We start from the raw sequence: 17,384 nt of genomic DNA, 5'->3' as shown, positions 1-17,384 counted from the left end.
GGTCCCTGGCAGTCCCATTCAGTTTGAATGGGACTGCCAGGGACCCCCGCTGTTAATCCGATGGGCCATTAGTCTGTCTGCAGAAATGTCAGGGAAATGTCACAGCATGTACCCAGCATGTACCCAGGATGTACCTGGGTCTTGTTGGTGATTGCCCCAGATTTGTTTTAGAATACTCGTCGGCACTACAGTAAGTGGTCCTGGTGTTTAAAACAAAGAGAATAAAAATAGAGAATTAAAAAAAAAAAAATCACAAACATGAAAATGTCAGTGCTAAGAAAATGCGTTTAAAATTTTTTCTTTTTTAAACAATCTCCTTTTGTAGTATCCGTCTCAATTATTCAAACCGAAGATACTTTTCATTTTTCCAACAACTTGACTGCTCAATACAATTGTTATATTGTCTCTATCGTGTTTATCAGTCACTGCTGCTTTCAAAGCCAGTGGAGAGAACCCAGGAAATATTACATACATTCCCCAAGTGAATTTGCATTCCCCCTGTGCCACAAGATGCAGCATGGTTATGTTGTGATCGTTTGAACGGCAGCAGCACACAGATTGTGTCAGGAGTGGCCACCTCCAGTCCTCAAGGGCCAGCAGCAAGTCAGGTTTTAAGGATCCCCCTGCTTCAGCACAGAAGGCTCAATCTGTGATGCAGTCGTTGACTGAGCCACCTATGCCACCTGAAGCAGAGATATCCTTAAAACTCCTGGATTATGTGGTCACTTCTTTAGCTTTTTCTGTGCAGCTTTCTTTTTCACCATTTGCAGCCGCTTCATGGCGTTCAGCTGCGATTCCTGCGATGTGGGGCCTTTTGCCCCCGACAGCTGCATGCTGGGGTCCACAGCCAGTTTGCTGCTTGCGCTCCCGCTGCTCCCAGCAGCACTACCGCCTCCATTCCCACTGTTTAACTGGCTGCTGATGTTGCTCCCAGAGGAGGCTGTGGTTGGGCTGGCTAGGCCTGCTTTGCTGACATTGTCACTGCTCATGGAGCGGCTGAGCCCCGTTTTACCCAGTATGAGAGGCGGCAGAGGCTTTAATGGGATGGGATTGGTGCTGCCGCTTCCAGATCCAGTTTTAGACACAGATCCAGCTTTAGAAGGCGCCAACCCCGACAGACCCGCCGGTTTCAGTCCTGCAGAAAGGGCCGGGGGCTTTCCACTGGCAGCCTGTGCGGTTGTTCCCAGCTTGGTAGTCACTGGCACAGCACTGGCAGTCTTGGCTCCAAACGCAGCCCAACCCGTGAGGCCACTTACAGCTGCCGACGATAAAGCAGCACTGGAGGAATTCCCCAAAACCGTAGCAGAGACCTTCACAAAAAAAAAAATGACAATTATAATCGTGATAAACTACATTACATTAGGGTGTTATTTTGTGAAAGCGACTTTAGAATTCAGTATTATATATTCAGCACACAGATTTGACAATTAATATAGGGTCAGCGCTGAGTGAAATGGAATATTGACAAAGAAAAAAAAATAAAAATTGATTTACTCGGCACACATCATCTACCTTTCTCCTGTTATCTCCTGTATACAATATATTGCTTGCCAGATGGCACGCTGATCCTTTCAGAAATATAGAAGGGCATCTGCTTGAAATAGGATAATTAATGAGTGGTTGTGAAACGTGAACCGAGGGGTCAGTTCCCCTAATCTCTCCCCCACCATGACTTGGACAGTTACCCATCTTGGGCCTCACAATTGGATAACGTTTGCACTTCTTTTAAAAGGCCAGGATTTGCAATCCTGCTGGAAGGGTCTACAAAGTGCTGCACACAATAAGCTGCAAACCCCTATTGCAGCCAAGGACATGAAACCAACCGTTTTCTCCAATCTTAGGGCTGGGACCCGCTGCGCCCGGTGGCGCGGGCGGCGGCGTGAGCGCAACTCACCATTGCGGTTTACCCTCACGATCCGGTTCCAGTCCCTCCTCACTGCCAACTGACGACGTACTGTGACGCGTCAGCCAGCACGGGATACAAGAGAATGGTGTTCCCGTGCGGCAACGCGTCACATGGTACGCGAAGGGGCCAATCATAGACTGGCTCCCATCAACCAATGGCAAGCCAGCTGTGAGCCCTGCTTTGTTTTGGTCCCGCCCCCCCGTCATGGCCACGCCCCCTGTCATGGCCGCGCCCCCCGACCCGTGTGGCCACGCCCCCCGCTCCGAAAAAAGTTTCCTGCAGATCGCGGTGCAGTGAGTTGCACGCGCCGCCGGCAAGCAAGACAGCCGTGCGGACGCGTGCAACGGGGCCTAAGAGGAGATGTGCAACTACCCATATACAGATATAGTTATACAACAATTACAGAATAGTTATTTAATAATTAAAACGATTGGTTTATGCAACCAGTGTTACTCCTAAAGATACGCTTCTTTTGTGTGTCCATAGACTGTTGGGGTTCCTTACAAACAAAATACCAGTTATTGGTTAGAATTTATCAGGAAAGTGGAAGAAAACGAAAACAACATTAAATTAACACCAACGTTTCTGAACGTGTCTCCGCTATATCATCCTGGATGGCCCTCCACCGACTTAACGTGTTAAAAAAAACAGGAGCTCCCCGTATTTCCTCCCACACCTAGCCCTACTACCTCCTTCTACGTTACTGTTGGAAGCACTATCCCACACCCAGTAGCACACACACACTGCCTACGGGTCACACTCGACTCATCTCTCACATTCACAATGTAGCTAAAAACCGGTCGATTTTTTCCTCCGCAATATCACTAAGATACACCCTTTCCTCTGTTGCTCGACTGCTAAAACTCTGACTCAGGCCCTCATTCTCTCCAGTCTCGATTACTGTAACCTCCTGCTGTCCGGCCTTCCTGCCTCTCACCTGTCTCCCCTACAATCTATCATAAACCCTGCTGCCAGAATCACTCTACTCTTTCCGAAATCTGTTTCAGCGTCTCCCCTCCTGAAATCCCTCTCCTGGCTCCCAATCAAATCCCGTATCACACACTCAATTCTCCTCCTCACTTTTAAAGCTTTACACTCTTCTGCTCTTCCTTACATCTCAGCTTTAATTTCTCACTATGCACCATCCTGACTTTTACGTTCTGCTCGAGGATGTCTTCTCTCTACCCCCTTTTGTTTCTAAAGACCTCTCCCTCCTGTTATTTACATAATTGTAACGTGTATTACTGTGGTGAATGCTATGTACATTAATGGTGCTATATAAAGATATACCTACATACATACATAAATAACATCAGTATAAAGAACATATACAGATAAGGCAACTTATCAAAAACACAATACCTTAACTTCTGCTCTCTTGAATGCTAAAAATGTACTTGCAGAATCTAGCTTAGGCTTCAGCTCAGGCTTGCTGACTGATGGATCCTTCACAACTGGCACTGCTGCTGCAGACACTGTTGAGGGAGCAGGTTTCTGTGACGGCTTCTGATTCTTTTGTGCCTGAAAAGTCAATTGTAGATCAGAAAAAAACAGATATGCCAAAAATAAACTGCAAAAAAGGGGTAAGAGGAATAATGACATTTAGTATACTTTTAATTGTGACATTTCTCTGTTTGATAATAAAAGAAAAAACATTAATTGCTTGATAATAAAGGATGTGTCACTTTGGATAATATCTGAATGCAGTCCCAATTCCTGCAATATTGCAATCAAAATCTCTGCAGCATAATGTAATGTTTCTCCAGGTAAATAAATGACACACACACACACACACACACACACACACACACACACACACACACACCCTTCTAAATGTGGCTTACGTGAAGCAGATTCTACTTAGGTTTTTATTGACCAGTTCATAGATCTGATCAAAATATTAAGTGTAATTTCGGAGTAAATATATCAATCAACATAAAGGTCAGGCCGTGTGGGGTCATTTTATGTATAACACATTTTGTTCCAGATGGTTACATACAATATATGGAATGCATGTTTGGAAATCATTTTGAACAGCCTCCTCTGTTACATAAGAATCATCTTCCAGCCTATTAACCCCGTTTCCTACGCCCATTTGCTAATGGTTACATGGTTACATGACCTTGCTCCCCTGATCTTCTGCCTTATTCCTAATTACCTATCAACCCCACCTGTGTTTCTTTGCTTGCACCCAGATTACAACACTAAATACCTGGCTCTTGTTCCCAAGAGGCCTTCTAAAATTGGAAATGGGAGCTCATGCAGCAGGTCCTACCATTCTCTTCATCTGTCTGGTGCAACGGGCACAATACCAGACCAGGCGTGGGTCATTCACATCCTTATCAGTGACCTGGGGCTTGTGACAGTCCTGATGGTAAAGATTGTGGCATTCCTGGCACTCAACTAACTGGTTGCCGGAGAAGACCGTCATTTGCCTGGAAGATAAACATAAAAGATGTATTCCACATTAAAGAGACAATGCAAGGCGGCGGACTTTTTGCAAATTTTTCATTATATAGATTTAGTTGAAGAAGGGGGTCTCCCGAGCTGAACTCCGTTAATTTCAGCTCCGGGTGGCCCATTGTCACGGTAGCTTATGACAAGATATAATGAACACCAAATATCTGGGTTGAACTGAACGAGGCTTAGATATAATAAAATATAATTTATTCCTTAAATAAGGTGAACACAGCAATATAGTATAATTAACAGACAAGAAGGTAACACTTACTTAGGGTTGGGGGATGGAGAAGTATCAGCTAGCAATTCTCCAGCAATCCGGTGACATTCAAGATGGTATCAGAAGAAGAACTAAGAACTGTAGGGTTGACACAGTTTATATACCTGTGTAACCCTATTCTTAAAATTGAATACAGACTATTGGTGAACAATTATCTGTATCCAATCCCTAACGTGGAGACACAGATTAACCCATGCCCCCCAGCTAATTAGCCCATCTGTACTGGGACTCTATGGGTAGCCCCATAATTAAATCAGGGGCGACGACCAATCTACCAAATGAAGTATCTGCATTGTTTTTAGGTGTAAACACAACACTTACAAACCACTCCAGTTTGATGATTCTCTGCCCTCAGGTAACAATTAGAGTGGCAGAGTCTTGTTGATTAGTACTTGGTCTGTTGATTAGTACTTGGTGTAAACAATCAGGGCAGTTACCTTTTGATCACAGTGCTTAGGCTCAATCAGCCGGCTGCCCTTCATGACCTATTAGCATAGCAGATGGCGTCTGCATTTTCAGAACAGATCCAAAATACCATACATATACACTTTAATATCTACACATATTAATAAGTTCCATTCTGGTGGGCTCAGTGGGTCGAAATTTGCCAGTCTTTAATGCCTACAGTGACTCCACATATTGGCCAAATATCAACTCTCTGCGACCTCCAGAACTGGAGATACAGAAATGCACTTTAAAACATCTTTAAAATACAGGATTATAATGAAACATGGGAACATACATTTTCATGACATGACAAGGTGTAAACCACATTCCTGGACCGCAGTCCAGTTAATCCCTTGCCTTCCTGGTGAGGTCAGGGGGTGGCCATATGGGGTGCAACCCCTTTCATAACGGGCCAACCCCCCTCTCCCTCTACACCCATGCTTCCAGAGATAATTACTTGTGAATTAGGTGCCAGTAGCCGCTCCACTCAGCTACCGGGGCTCACAATATGTCTGCTCTTCAGAGATTTCCCGTCTTGCGGACCAATAGGAAGCCGTGACATCACCGGTGTGGCTTTTGTATTGGCCCATGTGACGTGGGAACGTAAACCTTTAAAGCCCAGCTTGCTGAACCGTAACAGCTACTTCGGAGGTAAGTATCTCCGGAACTGGGGGGTCCTGGACCCAAAATTAACAGGTTCAACCACGGAGACCCCCTGCTTCAATCCTATCACAAAAAAAATAAAATAAACCCCTTTAAAAATGTCTGGATTGCTCATTTAAAGTCACTTTGTAATAGTGGGACCCTCAGATATATACTGTACATACTATACAACTCATATGCGTTTACCATGACACCCTTGCAGACGCACTTACCATAATACGCTCCTACGGTCTCTAGATTCTCCTTAGCTACAATTAGATTGTGAGCTCTTCGGGGCAGGGACACCATTTCCTAAATGTTACTTTTATGTTTGAAGTGCTTATTCCTACTATGTGACGTGTATTACTGCTGTAAACCACTATGGACATGGATGGCGCTATATAAATACGTGTAACTTGTTTTTCCCTCAGTCACTGCTGGCTGAAATGGACCATACACTAGGTGTAGATATCTGTTGTGGATTTCACCAAAAACTGCAAAACATGCTACTAACACTAATCTCTGAAGACATTTCCGGGTCTTCAGAGATTAGAGAGAAATTCACTTTGCACAAAAAACACGGATTTTAAAAACCAACACAAGTAACTTAAATTGACAATTAACACCCACCGACAAACAACACAGGCCAAGCCCATCTCCATGGCAAAGTCATCGGCGCTGGTCTCATCAAAACTGGAGAGATCGGGAATGGGCAAATCCTTGCTGGTCTGGACGGTGATGGGAGAGGAGCGAGCCTCGGGCTTTTCTAAACGAGGTTTCTTTGGCATGTCTACCGTGTCACTGAGCTCCACCTTTATCTGTCACCCCAAACCCACACAGAGACAAAGGTTAAGACCAATTCAAACACAGTTTAACACCTTCAATATCAGATTAACTGATTAGAAGGACTATTCAGCTGCTGCATGCAGCGGCATCATTACCTCCTCATTTAACTAATGATCTTAAACGGTTCTTAAGCCATAGGTGCCAGAAGTACCTAAAAATACATTGCACAGCAAGATTTCATACAACGTTAGATCACAAAATAATTTGCGACAAGGTCTTCATATCGCAACATGTTTTTACATTTGAATGCACTATTGTGTGTTCCAGCACTCTCTCCAGTTTTTGTATACAGGTATTGATTGAGCTACCTGAGATCAGCTGTGGTCTATAGCATCTAGACGTAAGTCTGAAAGCTAGTGGGCTCTGGAAAAAATATCCTTTCATTTGAACAATATACCTTTTTTCACTTGACACGTATAGACACTATTGCATTTGGCATTTTTCTGATACATCTTTCGATTTGATATTTTTATTGACACTATTGCTCCATCTTTGATTCAGCTGTGTACTTTTTTGTTGCAAAATGCAAGCATTGAGAGCAGTGGTACTGCACTATATTATTTATCTATTTACTAAATATATTCACTTAGCGCGCTGAGATCATACCGCATGTTCCTTTTTTTGTTATTATTAATTCCTATAATTTCAATCCAATCTGGCATGCATAGCAATAATTTCTGTTAATAGACATTTGTAACATCACCGTGGTTGATGTAACGAATGACAGAAATTATTAAGTATTTTAATCGATCTGGCACACGAGGGGTTAACATTCATTACAAATGGTCTTAAAAATAAAAGAATTGTTTTTTAGGCCCGTCAAACTACACCAGGCCTAGTTTTATGAATTTCTTGGGACAGATGGTTTCTCAACTCAACACCTAAGGTTTGAAAGTGGCGGGATTGAAATATGGCTTACCTGACACTAGAATAAACAGGACCCTTTTAAATGTGCCTTGAAAGGCCTCCTTTGGGGGATTTAACAGAGTATATGGGGCGTGACTAAGAAGGTATTGCAAAAAAAGAGTAAATATATGAAGATATCATGGAGCTGCCACCTAGTCTCAAGAATAACAAATAGATAATTGTAACAATTGCAATGAGACGAATTAAACGATACCAAATATTTAATGATTATGAGGTGCCATGGACAGATATCTGTTTCTTATTGAAAAAAAGAAGTTATATGGTCACATTTTCATATTCAGATGTGTATATTAAATATATAACACACAGATGAACACGTCGCTCACTCAGTAAAAGACTACAGAAAAAGCTACCTGGTGCATGGGGGAGAGAATAGCACAGAAAACACACAGATAAATGATCACAGAGTATCACAAAAAGCCCCCAATAACTGCACTCAAAATAGGTCACACTACCAATAAGTGTCAACTCAATGAAAGCCAAAAAATAGCCTAACCCATAAATGGGGTCAACCGCTAAGGTCACACTAGAGTGCATGAAAATAATAAAGTTTTATTAAACCAATAATTAAAACCCGACGAATGAACCATAAAAGTACATGAATAAAATCCCCATACGTTGGATGGAGGCAAGAAAATGTAAGTAATGTGTTATAATGCCTAAATAGCAAAAAACAACAATAGTGCTCTAATCAGGTATACCGCCACATGTAAGCTGTGCACAAGGCTGTGCAAACATAAAATCACGATGCAAAGCCTACGGCAGAAAAGCAATACTTATGACCACCAGCAGAATCAGAATAGGCCATAAAGCAAGTTAAGTATACAGTGTTTGTATGCATGTGTACAGCTGCAGCCCATGAGAGTAACCAGAGCAGACTTTGCCTCCAGACACCACCGCGTGATCGTCAACGTGCTGACTGGGGTAGCATGACGTCAGCACGTTGACGATCATGCGGTGGTGTCTGGCTTTTAGGGTTCGTCGGGTTTTAATTATTGGTTTAATAAAACTTTATTATTTTCAAGCACTCTAGTGTGACCTTAGCGGTTTACCCCATTTATGGGTTAGGCTATTTTTTGGCTTTCATTGAGTTGACACTATTATTGGTAGTGTGACCTATTTTGAGTGCAGTTATTGGGGGCTTTTTGTGATCCTCTGTGATCATTTATCTGCGTCTTTTCTGTGTATATTAAATACACAGACAACAGGGAAGATGGCGTTTGTCTAAGTATTATAGAAACAAAATTATGAAGTATTTTATATATTGAGTTTAAGTGTAAAGGTCAAAAGAACAGGTTCTTTTCTTTTAAATTTTAAACCTCAGTGATTGATGAAAGGGGTGGGCTGATTTTGTTCTCAATTAAGGGAAATTTGGAATATAAAGCCCTACTTTTTAAGTATGAGTGGGATTTCAACTAAGGGAGTGTCCATGCTGGAACACGTGAAATCTCAATTTCCATTCAAGACCCTTTGGGCAAAGATCTGATCAATGTTATACGCAAGTTAGATTCGTCGTTTAGCCATATTATTTTGATGAAACTGTCTGCATTGCATTAGAAATATTACTACTTTCAATTTTACTTCCATAAAATAAATGTATTATTTGTTACAAATATATTGAAATGTCTCTTTACGGTAATAAGATTTTGAAAGTGAATGTTTTCCTTGTGTAACTAAAACGTAGTCAACATTGTTTTTGCCCCTTTGTATGTAAAACGTGTTGTGTTTATTAACCATTCATGTATAGGTAGGCATCTACCTTTGCCCCAAGCTGTTTCCCAGGTCTGTGTAAAAGCAGACTAACAACGAGACAAAGTGATGCCGTGAGCCAGCAGAATGCTACGTGAAACAGAGACATGGCAAGGCCACTTTGTAGATCACGAGGAAGACCTCCCCTCCACGAACACACATCTCTTAGGCCACGCTTATAGTGATGGCGACGCGACCGATGACGTCACCCGCGAAAGTTATAATTTAACTTTCAGCGACGGGGTCATTGATTGGTTCAGAGACAGTCACATGTGGCGACAGTCTCTGAAAAATCAAATTTCCCCGGCTTGCAAATTTTTGGTCGCTCTGTCGCCCTTACTATAAGCGCTCGCGACCAAGTCCATTGTTTTGGAGTGACGTCGCGTCGCGGGCACTATAAGCGCAGCCTTAGAGGTGGTGCAAAGAAGGGCAGCTGCGATAGTGCATGGTCTACAGCAGAGGTTGCCAACTCCAGTCCTCAACAGATCTTCAGGATATCACTGCTTCAGAACAGGTGGCTCATTCAAAGACTGCACCACCTGTGCTGAAGCAGGGATATCCTGAAAATCTGACCTGCATGTAGCTCTTGAGGACTTGAGTTGGCTACCCTCGATCTACATCATAAAACGTATTGGAAAAGATTAAAAAGGACCTCCGCATACACAGCTTGGAAGGAGAGAGATGGGATATACCAGTATTTGACACCCAAAGGGTACACCATGTACTGTGTAATATATCTCAAGGGAAAATACTCAGGGAAAGAAACTATCGTAATCCGAAACCGGAGCCTCAGGTGCAGGATCAGGAAGCACATAGCTTAAAAAACATTTAAATAAATAAAAAGTGTAGCCGATTCATGGACTAGCCTCCAAGCAGAGGGGAAATCTAATGAAGTGATTCAGAACCACCGGAGATAGGCAGAGATATGTTAAATATTAACAAAACTTTCGATCAAATAAAGGTCGGAGGTTTCAAAGTGGCATGAAGAGACAAGAGCTGTAATGAAAGGGAACACAATGTATACAGTATACAGACGATATATGCAGTATTTACCTTGCTGTTTCAATATTTACTACTATGCGGTCCATATTTTGAACTTGTATAGATATTTCATGTATGAAAAATGCAATATCAACAATTAATTTCAATAAAAAATAAAAATAAACCCCCCCACAAAAATCAATCCAGTAATCTGCTTTTGCTACGAGAGGAATGATGGTCTCCGTGTCAGTTGCACAGTGGCCCCACTCATTGTTGCCGCTTTGCGTGGGATGACAGGGACATTTTCATACCTTATCAGCAGATCTCTTCTCGGCCTCTTTCTTCACTTTCTCGGGGGGCAGAGGCTTGCTCAAGGTCCCGCTGCCAGCGGTGCTGCTGGAGGCTTTCGCTTCAAGTTTAACTTTAGACAGTGTCACTTTGGGCTGCTCCATCTCCTTAAAGTAATAACAAAAAGGAATCATTTTCACGCATACAAAAAGGCGCGCGTGATTTTATACCACAATGCAAATATAAATGCAGCCAACGTAGGGCCCAAGTCTAACATATGGCAAAGTGGCCGTTTGGGCCCTTTTCATTCAAAAAACGATATAGAACAACGCCCTTAGACTTTAAAGACACCCAATATTACTGGAGTTGGATCCTTCAATAGTCACTGCTGCCGAGTCCCATAAATAGCATTGAATGCCCCCAAAGTTGTGTAATATAGGGACTGAAATGTTGGGGAACCCTTTGGTGCTAGAGTGGCCAGTAGCGCATTTGAAAGCAATCTGCTGCTTGTCTCTCTGGCACTGAAAGGGTTAATATGTCCTTTACAACCACATATTAGTTGGCAATAGGTGCACATTTCTGTTGGTGCTGCATGGTCCCAGCATAGCAAATGTCTGTGTGTGCCTTTCCCTGGTCCCTCCTAGCATGTAACGGTGCCTGTCCCACCTTCTGCGGAGGTCGGTAACCTGAGTCGATCCCCTTGAAGAGAGACTCGTCGAGCAAGGCTTTCAGTTTCTCAGCGGAGTCCTTGCCCTTGGAGTGGAGGTAGCCCAGCGCTTTCAGGAAAATGGGATCCAGCTCACTGTTTACCACGGCCGCCATCGTTAATCACCTGCAATAAGAGGTTTAAAGTGGCGCAGCATCACACAAATCACGGCCCCTTTTATTTCATTCAAATCCTTCACTGCCGGCTCCATAGGTCAACCATAGTAATAAGGGGTATCAACCTCTAGGGAACCAAATAAACAGCATTTTAATGCAAAAGTACTGTTAATGTGATATCCTGCATCTGAAGGGTTACCTCTTTTATCCCCAAACCTTGTGCCATTACCTGTCTTTTGTACATAAAGGTCCGCAGACCATTTATTGTGGATATTCTGAGCGTAACCATCTCCGCTCTCCTTTAAACTTTGACTATTCAATGAATGCTCCATTGAAGTATAGGGCCCTTAATCAAGATGCTATACATCTGACTTGAGTTAAAAACACTTTCCTAACAACAGGGAGACATCTTTACATCATATTCAATAGGGGGCAAAGAGAGCACTGATGTATTAAAAATGAGCGGGCGACTCCAACATCAGGGAGAGTCGACAGGTCTGGGTAAAGCTCTTTGGGGGATGTTGCTTTTGCTAAGTGGGAAGGACCTTGCCTATCGCTGTCTGTAGAACTTTAATAATATAATTACTATAGTTATAACCAAGCATAGGCATTTCACGCAGATGCTTTCGCTGTATTTATTTGGAGTGGCAGGGAAGATATACGACTGGGTTTAAAGCACAACCAACGTTAACGCCGAGTGCCTCACGACGTTACCACCATGTCATGGGGTTTGGCGCTCCAGGAGTCCCATGATGTAGTGGCTACGTCATGGGTATTAAGCTCGCTATTCTAGGGGAGATCGCAGCCTACACACCTGTGAAGCGCAGAACGCTCCCCGGCCAGAGTAGAAACGGAGGAGCAGGACTCGCTTCTCTTCCTGTCAGTGACGCAGCCAAATGTGCTGCTCTTCAGGAGCTGAAGTGTTTTATTTTCAGCACCGGGGACCGGTAGATAGCTCTGGAACTAGGTGTTCCCTGCAGCTAAACATTACTTGGCGGAGGACTCCTGGTTCGAATGCTGCAATAGAACAATATTTGAATTTGTACGGAATCGCTGTTCTAGGGGAAAACTACCTATAACTATCCTTAGCAGAGGCCTGAAAGGCATGGAGAAGCAACATTTAGCAGCTTGTATAAAAAAATAATAATAGCATGTTCTTGTATAGCGCTGTCAGTTTTACGTAGCGCTTTACAGAGACATTTTGCAGGCACAGGTACCTGCCCCGTGGAGCTTACAATCTGTTTTTGGTGCCTGAGGCACAGGGAGATAATGACTTGCCCAAGGTCACAAGGAGCCGACACCGGGAATTTAACCAGGTTCCCGATTCAAACTCAGTGTCTTTAGTCACTGAGCAACTCCTTTATAGCAGATTTCATGTCGGAGGGTTACAAACCTGCTCCACTGTTCTAAAATGTGTCAGGTTTCGTGGTTGCCAAGTAAGAATTAAAATACTACTTCCACTGATTATGAATTATACACAAAATATAACATTTATAAATTTTAATCATACGGTCATCTCAACTACTTAGGTGCTCTATAGTCTGACCCAGCATGAAGAGATTGGAAATGCTGCTTTTACTGAGCACTAAAGGCAGGACTGAAAATCCTTCAATGTCCCGGGATGCAACTTCACAGCAGAGCTGGACCAGCCAGCCCTAAGTAGATGGGATAAGTTGTCAGGTATATTTGATGAGTGCTCTTAAACATTTATTTACCTGCTTGTGATCACCGTGTGGGTGGCTGCTGTAGAACCTCTTCAGAAGCAGAGCTGCCAATCATAGTGCTATGCAAGGCATTATGGGGCACGACTTTGGAAAGCTTAGCGCTGATTGACAGCTCTGCTTCTGAACACATTCTGCAGCAGCCATTGTCTTGCAACTCCACGTCACCTCTGCTTTTGGCACTCTTCCCGGGGGAAAGTGGAGGGACCATTCTTCTTTCAAGCCCTCGTTTGATAAAGAAACCAATGTCAGACACACTGTCCAACATTTGTCCACTATTTTCCAGGAGATTCGGTAGGAACATGCAGGAGATCTCAGTCTTCCATGAACTTTTACTGGGACAAGGCAACCTTTTGTTCAGGTTAAAAGTAAAATATTTTTATATCTAAGAAGCAAAATAGAGAAGCACGCACCCATACATTATTTCATTTAAATATTAACAAAAACAAATATCGTTGCACTCGCAGACAGACATGAAAACAAATCACCTTGAATTAGCACCTCTCAGAGGTTCCCAGTCAGAGAGCTGCTCTGTTCCCAGGCTTGTTGTGTGTGTGTTACAGAGAGCTGCTCTGTTCCCAGGCTCGTTGTGTGTGTGTGTTACAGAGAGCTGCTGTTCCCAGGTTTGTTGTGTATATGTTACAGAGAGCTGCTGTTCCCTGGCTTGTTGTGTGTGTGTGTGTGTGTGTGTGTTACAGAGAGCTGCTCTGTTCCCTGGCTTGTTTTATGTGTGTGTGTTTGTTACAGAGAGCTGCTCTGTTCCCTGGCTTGTTTTGTGTGTGTGTGTGTGTGTGTGTGTGTGTGTGTGTGTGTGTGTGTGTGTGTTACAGAGAGCTGCTCTGTTCCCTGGCTTGTTGTGTGTCTGTGTTACAGAGAGCTGCTCTGTTCCCAGGCTTGTTGTGTGTTTGTGTTACAGAGAGCTGCTCTGTTCCCAGGCTTGTTGTGTGTGTGTGTTACAGAGAGCTGCTCTGTTCCCTGGCTGCTTGTTGTGTGTGTGTGTTACAGAGAGCTACTCTGTTCCCAGGCTTGGTGTGTGTGTGTTACAGAGAGCTGCTCTGTTCCCTGGCTGCTTGTTGTGTGTGTTACAGAGAGGTGCTCTGTTCCCAGGTTTGTTTGGTGTATTAGAGAGGTGCTCTGTTCCCAGGTTTGTTGTGTGTGTTACAGAGAGCTGCTCTGTTCCCTGGCTTGTTGTGTGTGTTACAGAGAGGTGCTCTGTTCCCAGGTTTGTTTTGTGTATTAGAGAGGTGCTCTGTTCCCAGGTTTGTTGTGTGTGTTTCAGAGAGCTGCTCTGTTCCCTGGCTTGTGTCTGCCCTTCTCACACAGGCAGGAGCAGCGCAGCTGGATGACGTCACTGCGGGGTCCTTCAGGAGGGTGACCAGCAAGTGCCTGTTTCCTCCCCACAATTCATCACAATTCGCACAACACATCCTTTTTTTTTTTAATTGATGTGAATCCTAGTATTAAAACTTGACGGTGGAGCTATCAGAGAACAAGTTCTAGTTGATCAGCAGCTGAATGCTATATCAACAATAGAGGTGTTGTATCCCATCATTTCTCCCCCGGGAAATCACACGGGCAGAGGAAACAGGCACTTGTTGGCCACCCTCCTGAAGGACCCCACAGTGATGTCATCCAGCTGCGCTGAAGCCAGTGTGAGCGGCAGCTTCTCCCTGCAGATGCCAGGACTGTGCCAGGGAACAGCCAGCTCTCTGTGACACACAGATTACAGACTGGTAACCTGTGAGAGGCGCGCTTGCAAGGTGATTTGTTTTAATGTCTGTGCATCTATATTTGCTTTTGTTGCTATTAAAGTGACATCCTGTATATAACACTTTGGAGCGTGCTGCCACCAAACCCCTCCCTGTTCTACAATGTGATTTAAAAAGCAAAAGTCATCAGCATTGCAAAGTCCTTACTAAGGCCGAGCTCATTGTGGTGGCGTCGGTACGTGCGCACTTCGCACTTCAGGGACTCTTACCTGATTGTCTACAGTAGTTCCTCAAGTGCCCACGGTGCGCGTGTCGACGCTGCTACATTTTGTGTAGGTGCCTCAATTTGAAATTTTGCGCTGCAGTCGTGTGACATCAGCGTCATGTGAAATGGTTCAACTAATGAGGGCGAACCAGCTGTGTGATGCGTTCGCCATGCCCCCCCCTCCCCCCAATCTCCTGCAGCCTGTGCACACATGTGCCCGCACCACAACCATGAGCTTGCCCTAAGGCTGCAGCCAAGCTGCCGCTGAGTGCGCTCATGCTTGACGCCATCAACTCTCCAAGCATGAGCGCAGGCTGTCCTGCATAATTTTGCAAGTGTGGGGTGTGGATCGGGGCTATTTCTGTGTGTTTGTCGCTGTGTGCATTGACAGGTGCTGATTGGTGTGACACACTCGAAAATTAATTTGCTCTCTCTCCCCAAATGCCTAGCTTGTGAGCGGATGTGCATGCTCACGAGCGTGCCGGTACATATTGATTTTAACTGAAGTTAGCACGCTCAGCGGCAACGTGGAGACAGCCTAGGGCTGTGTCCCCTGTGCCGCTGACCACGCTCATGCTTGAGTGGTGACGTCACCAACTCTCCCAGCATGTGTCGGCTGTCTGGCATCTTTTTTGATAAGGGGGGGGGGGCTGAGCAGTGACTGGCACTGATTGGCTGAGGAGGTCATGTGACCCTTCAGTGCGCCTCAAACACAATTGAATCTGTCTCGGCAAGCACCTAGCGCACGCGTGGCCGGACAGATTAAAATGTATTGTGCTAAGCACCAAGCATGGTCAGCGGCAGTGAGGACGCAGCCTGAGGCTGCAATTATACACAAAAACGCCCGTTGGTGTCGCCCGTAGCGACAAGCGTGGCGCAAAATCAAGTCAGATACCTACGTGAAAACTGCATATACCAAATGCGACTGTCTCCCCGCTTGCTACTGCAATGCGGGCAACAGTGGACACATTTTCAAAATTTGTTTTCGGGTTGCAACAGCTGCGTCGTGCCGCGGCCGACTAATCAAAAAACAGATTTCAGCCTGCAGCCGCACGCTTGTGCACATATCGCTCACAGATGCATGCGCCCTGCAGTTCGGCTGTATAATCGCAGGCCTAATGGTCTCAACTGCTCCCCCCCCCCCCCCCCCCCCCCCCTAGACATCAATCACTCTGCATACGGCATCTATCTGTAGCCTACTTACAAACTGCAAGTAGATCATGCGCATGAATAGTAGTCTGAATATCTGCTCCTCCGCTTCAGGTATAGTATCTGGATGCCCTCTCCTTCTCCTACCCAGACCCGCTGGGTGTCCGGAAGGGGCCTCCGTCAGCTGGGGAGTTGGTTCGTGTATCTTCAGACCTCTCCTGTTTGTATCCCTGGCTCCACTTACTGCAGACTGCCTTGCCTCTCACTCTCTCGCGAGAGTTCGCCGTCAACAGGGGCTGGTATGGCGTGGCTACATGGAACCTCGATCAGGAGGCATGTAAACAAGCGCACAAGATGCCGATATGTTCTGTGAGTGTGCTGTTTGTGTGTTTAGTGTGCTGTGAGTGTATGCTCAAAAAAACACATACTCAATCACAACACACACTCAATCACAACCAACACTCAATCACAACCAACACAGGCACAACACACACTCAATCACAACCAAACACAGACAGACATACACTCAATCACAACCAAACACAGACACACACTCAATCACAACCCAACACAGACACACACTCAATCACACGCACACGCATACACACACACACCCATACACACACACACACACACAACATAAAATCATAAGTCACAGATTTCACCTGGGGGGGGGGGGGGGAGTACTACTGTAAGCCTGCTCCTCCTGTCCCCCATGCTGCTGAAAACTGGGACGGGTAACACAGGAGGAGGGGATGTCTGTGTGCAGGGAAGGAAAGCCCTGCCCCCTCTGACACAGACACAGCAGAGAAGCAGCCTCAGCAAGGAGCTTCTGGCCGCCCGTGCACAGCTCTGCCCGCCCCCAGGTTTTCCCGCACGCAGCCCGCACCCCCCCCTAAATAATCTTGCACCCCCCAGTTTGCGCACCGCTGCTCTAGAAGATGGTTATTCTTTTAAAGAACCAATGGATTGATGTATTGAGGGCGTGTTATGGAAGGAGTACACCACTCTGGGAACAACTTTGAATCGAGCGACTGTCATGGCCAGTATAACCAGAACGGTGAGAATATGGGGACAAAGGGACAATTCCTCCCACAATAAAAAATGGTTTAGAACATCCTTTTTGAGACCGCCAAGGCATCGTTTTCAGGTTTGAGGAAAGGAGATTTCACCAGCAACAAATTTCACCTTT

General features: G+C 44.8%; 2 protein-coding genes across 7 annotated transcripts in view; one reads left to right on the top strand and one right to left on the bottom strand.

The window, feature by feature from the left end:
- Positions 1 to 241: 241 nt before the first annotated feature.
- INTS12 (integrator complex subunit 12) lies at positions 242 to 14,410 on the bottom strand. Of its 3 annotated transcripts, none has more exons than XM_075608749.1 (8): positions 13,558 to 14,410; positions 12,163 to 12,365; positions 11,193 to 11,358; positions 10,550 to 10,693; positions 6,366 to 6,553; positions 4,182 to 4,341; positions 3,269 to 3,427; positions 242 to 1,310 (listed from the first exon to the last, which is right to left on the bottom strand). In XM_075608749.1, exons 3-8 carry the CDS (start codon positions 11,346 to 11,348, stop codon positions 723 to 725), a joined length of 1,395 nt encoding a protein of 464 aa, XP_075464864.1. In that variant the 5' UTR covers positions 11,349 to 11,358; positions 12,163 to 12,365; positions 13,558 to 14,410; the 3' UTR covers positions 242 to 722. The 3 variants fall into 3 exon arrangements, with proteins under 3 accessions (XP_075464864.1, XP_075464880.1, XP_075464872.1); XM_075608765.1 differs by having other exon boundaries at positions 10,550 to 10,690; XM_075608757.1 differs by lacking the exon at positions 12,163 to 12,365.
- Positions 14,411 to 14,577: 167 nt separating this feature from the next.
- The window catches only part of GSTCD (glutathione S-transferase C-terminal domain containing), a 102,859-nt gene continuing 100,052 nt past the window's right edge, over positions 14,578 to 17,384 (top strand). The window contains exons 1-2 of one of the 4 annotated variants that reach the window (XM_075608720.1): positions 14,578 to 14,829; positions 16,307 to 16,561. In XM_075608720.1, coding sequence (XP_075464835.1) covers positions 16,547 to 16,561 — 15 coding nt within the window. In that variant the 5' untranslated portion in view covers positions 14,578 to 14,829; positions 16,307 to 16,546. Of the gene's footprint in view, positions 14,830 to 16,306; positions 16,562 to 17,114; positions 17,253 to 17,384 lie in introns of those variants that run through there. The other 3 variants (XM_075608728.1, XM_075608736.1, XM_075608710.1) reach the window with 3 other exon arrangements.

This window comes from Ascaphus truei, chromosome 1 (assembly GCF_040206685.1).
Source record: "Ascaphus truei isolate aAscTru1 chromosome 1, aAscTru1.hap1, whole genome shotgun sequence".
NCBI classification, from domain to species: Eukaryota; Metazoa; Chordata; class Amphibia; order Anura; family Ascaphidae; genus Ascaphus; species Ascaphus truei.
This window is presented reverse-complemented; position numbering and strand designations above follow the sequence as displayed.